This window comes from Musa acuminata, chromosome BXJ1-10 (assembly GCF_036884655.1).
Source record: "Musa acuminata AAA Group cultivar baxijiao chromosome BXJ1-10, Cavendish_Baxijiao_AAA, whole genome shotgun sequence".
Lineage (NCBI taxonomy): Eukaryota > Viridiplantae > Streptophyta > Magnoliopsida > Zingiberales > Musaceae > Musa > Musa acuminata.
In genome coordinates, this window is record NC_088336.1 from 16,748,618 (window position 1) to 16,753,339 (window position 4,722).

Genomic DNA, 4,722 nt, shown 5'->3' on the forward strand with positions numbered 1-4,722 from the left:
GTCGGATCTTAAATTCTCGCTTCGATGACCCAAGAATTCAATTCTAGCCTTAGACTCAACATAATAATGTGACCTGTCTCAATCGACTTTGTTTCCTGTAACCTCTATCGGGAGGAATGTGCGAGATAGAGAGTACCGCATGGGGTATTGATGGATATGTAATCACTTGGTTTCGGGTTGTGAGGCACTCTTATTAGGTTTTGTCCTTTGTCCCAGAAATCTATGACACATGTATTCCTCTTGGACCAGAGATGTCACCGTTCTTCGTGGGTATTGTACAAGAAATATAGCTTAATTTGTCCATTGAATTCCTTCTGAATTGAGATGATCCCAAAATAATAGTTACATGACTTGGTTCTTCCTCTTTATTCTAATGCCTACTACTACTGCATGTCTTTCTTGTGATCGTTCAGACTCAGGTACAGCAAGGCAGTCGTGAGTGATGGTCGAACCTCGGGTTGCTAGATATTGGTGCCACATGTGCTCGAGAACGGTGAATCCGATCATGGAAGAGGAAATCAAATGCGCAATATGTGATGGTGGGTTTGTGGAAGAGATGAGTGGGGAAGGAGTAGACACAGCCACAGACCCAGAATCCAATACGTACCTCTCTCTTTGGGCTTCATTTTTTACTGAAATGCTCGACAGCGACGATGACGAAGAAGAAGAAGGCGTCATGCTCGGGAGGCGGCGGAGGATATCAGCCATCAGTAGGTTGCTCGAGGACGTCCTAGATGATGCTGAGAACGAGCGGGAGCCCATCATTTTCATCGACAATGCCATACTTGTTCTGGGATCTCCGGATACTAACCAGTCACAAGGACAAAGCTCAGTTGATGGCGGGACCGGCGTTCCCTTGCGGGACTTTCTAGGACTTGCCCTGGATCTTGCGTTGCAGCGTCTGGAAGAGACCGATCCAAATCGTCATGGAACTCCGCCAGCACAGAAAGCAGCAGTGGAGGCGATGCCCACGGTGAAGATCGAGGAGAGTTTGAGTTGTTTGGTCTGCCTGGAAGACTTGGAGATCAGCGCAGAGGCCCGGGAGATGCCCTGCAAGCATAAATTCCACGCCGGGTGCATACTCCCATGGCTCAAGCTCCATAGTTCGTGCCCGATCTGCAGGTTTCAGATGCCTACAGAGGAATCAACGAGCTCGAGTGCAGGCGGCAATGGCGACGGGGTGGGGGTTCATGATGGGAGTGGCAATGACAGTGGTGGAGGTGACGAGAGAGGATCCCGGTTACCTGCCACTGGGCCTTTCAGTGTATTGTTGTCTTTACTGCGGTCTCACCGCAGTGGAGACTCTTCTTCGTCACAGCCATCATCCTCTTCCACCGGAAGTAACTCTTAGCGCCATGCAAACTGCAAGTGTTTGATTTAGTACTTTCCTACTGAAAAAGTATATGCAAGTGTTGTAAATTATATGCAAGAATGACTTCTTTCCTTTCTGCTTTGGATTTATCAAGTCTTTGCTCCTTGTAAAGAATATATAACTGCACAATATTATGTTCACCATTGAAACATTTCAACCTTTAGATCTCATATTTTATTGGAAATTTATGATATATATTTACCTTCAATCTCATGCCCACTGCTTGAGTTGAACTGTTTCACCCAAATGCTTTTAACTCTGATAAAACCATACAAGGCAATGAAGCATTTTTATTACAAAATATTAAATATGTTGAGGTTTGTAAGTATTTTTAGATTTTTAGAGTTAGTATCGATGAGGAATCTTAGTACAAAGATGACTCCTTATGAAGGATAGAAACATGAAAATTATGATTTGATTATTTTATAAATATCCTATGTATCTTTGGGTTTTGATAGAAAGCAAGATGTGAGAAAATATTTCAAGTGCTTCTAAGAAATTCTTTAGAATTGCATGAGAAGATATAAAAATGGATTTATACTTAAGTTGAGGTTAACTCAACAATGCAATTAGTCTTAAATGATGAATAATTTATTTATTTTCTATGAGTGTTGAACCACATAAATCTCACATCATCTTTTCAATAAGTTCTTTGTTTGTTAATATTTGAGATTTCTGTTTTTATTTATAAATCTTCTTTCCTTCTAACAAAGTGGTATCAAAACTCAAAAGATCTAGTGATCAAATATTTAACAAAGATAAGTGACAAAGATTGCAGTAAAGTATATTATCTATATGTGAGACATAGAGTGAAAAAAAAAAACTCATCAAATGAGATATTGATAAGTATTTTTGGATTTCTGAAACTAGTATTCTTTGAGGACAGGAAATCATAGTATGAAAAGAACTAGGAAAGAGCCACTGGAAATAAGGATTTAGTTATTCTTATAAGTACATTATGTATTTTTAGCTCTTAGGGGAGGAGTAAGATTTGAGAAAATAATTTAAGTATTCATGATTTCTTTATCGTGGATCTAAAGAGGATGAGAGAAAAGATTAATAAATTTTTTCATGAATTATGTGAGAAGGTATATAAGAGGATTTATGTTTAAATTAGAATTTCTCTCTAATATATTTTTTTAATTTATTCATGTCTTCTTTCTCTAAAAAAATGAAATCAGGCTAATTTTTTTTATAACATAGGTAAATATCCATCAGATCTAATCAATATAATATTAAGGAGTTGAAACTCTACCACCTTTAACAAGGTCTAAACAACTTTCTAATGTTTCTAAGTTTGCTGGGATTTCGGACTCATCATATGTAAATTGTCCGTAAGAATAACATTCATTTGCAAATGGAGTCCATTTGACTCTCCATCAAAATAAAAAGTAGCACCATCTTATGTAAGCTAGCTTAAATTAGTTTAAAAAGATGAGAAAAAGTTATATTTAGCATAAATGTGTTAGGATCAAGAGCGGTGCTAAGAGGGGGGGGGAGGGGGTGAATTAGTGCAGTTGTAAAAATTATGTCGATTTTTAAAAATTTTATTTCGTATGATAAAACCAATTTAGGAAAGATACTTAAAATTGAAAGCATACGGAAGAGCGTAACAAGTAATGAGAAGACAGTTTGCAGTTTAAAGTAAATTGCAAGAAATAAATGCAAATCGAGTTATAGTAGTTCGGTCATCGTGACCTACATTCACTCTGTCAATTCCTCTTCCGTCGAGGCCACCGGCATCCACTATCGATCTACCTTAAGTAAAGATTAACCTTCTTCTTACACCCCTTTTTTCCTTTTCACAGTTTTAGGAGGCAACTTTTATAAGCACTCACTCCTCTCTTAAACTATTCTAACACTTAGACTAGAAGAGGAGGATTCTCGAGATTTCTATAGCGTTTTTCCCTTTATAAATTCTCTGTGCTTGTGTATTTTAACTAAGGATGAGAGGGGTATTTATAGGCTTCAAGTTTATTCAAACTTAGAGCCTAAAATTATCTCATCCCGGGTTTCCTAGGTACGGGTGGTACCACCGCTTGTGCTACGTCGTACCAATGCCTGTGCTAGGCGGTACCACTACTAGTGTCAGTCTGACACTAGGTGGTACCACTGCCTGACAGGGGCGGTGCCACCACATGGCACCCTGCCATTGGGCGGTACCACCGCTACAGCCTCTCAGAGAATCAGGTACCACTGCCCAGACCGACGGTACCACCGTCTGACATAGTCTTAGAGATTATGCTACGATGGTACCACCTCTTAAGTCACTGTTTGGGCCTTTTTATTGGGCTCAAACAATTCATATATGTGTCCAACTAGCCCCTAATTGGGTTGGCCCAATTCCAATCCCAATTATGTGCTAACTATGAATTCTAAGATATTTACTAAACTAAACAAGTCCGTAAGTCTAGTTTCTTCCGGCGAGCTTCCAGCGATCTTCCAGCGAACTTCCGACGATCTCTCGGTAATGTTCCAGCAGACTCCCGGTAAGCTCCTAGACTTCACGACGATCTTCTTGGTGAGTTCTGATAAGCTTCTTTGGCAAGTTCTTGGACTTCTCGGTCAATTCTGGTAGAACTTCCGACGAACGTCCGGACTTCCGACGAACTCTCGAACTCTCAACGAAATCGCGTTCTTGACTCCAGGACTTCATTTTGCTTTATGTCTTGCTATCATAGTTAATCCTGCACATGTGAAACACACTTCGATCTAGACAATTATTACTAAGCATGAATCATATTGTCCGGCATGTCATTGGTTCATCGATGCTTCGTCTGATTCTTCGACACATCATCCTCTCTCGCGGCCTATTGCCCAATCGACCAGTTGACCTCTGTAACTCTAATATCCTTGGCGCAATATCCGCTCTTATTAGCCTTATGCCCGAACTCATGGTCCAAAGCCTTCTGTCAATACGTCGACCGATCCTTTAGCATGACGTACAATCTGCTAACATGTTTCTCCGGCCCAATATGATTCTTCCTGCTTTAAATGTCTCTCCCTGATCGAAGCATCCTACGTCACTAAAAATTCAAATCATAAACATTTATCAATTGGTTTCATCATCAAAATACGAGATTCAACAATCTTTCCCGTTTTGATGATAACAACCAATTGATGACGGAGTTGAACCTTAACTCCCCCTATCAATATGTTATATTGATATAACCTTGAATTCAAGCTGAATTCAAGTCATTGCAAATTTCATCATGAATATTTGCAACACGTCATCATGCATAACATGATCATACTTCTCCTTTGTCATCAACAAAAAGGAGAAGTGTAACTTTCAAGTGTTTGGACATATAAGTTCAAATCATTGCATAATAAACATAATCTCCATTTTT

The 4,722-nt window shown here is 39.5% G+C and overlaps 1 protein-coding gene across 1 annotated transcript; it reads left to right on the top strand.

The window, feature by feature from the left end:
- Positions 1-505: 505 nt before the first annotated feature.
- Positions 506-1,351, top strand: LOC104000062 (E3 ubiquitin-protein ligase SIRP1-like). The gene has a single exon (XM_009421998.2). It carries the CDS (start codon positions 506-508, stop codon positions 1,349-1,351), a length of 846 nt encoding a protein of 281 aa, XP_009420273.2.
- Positions 1,352-4,722: the final 3,371 nt, after the last annotated feature.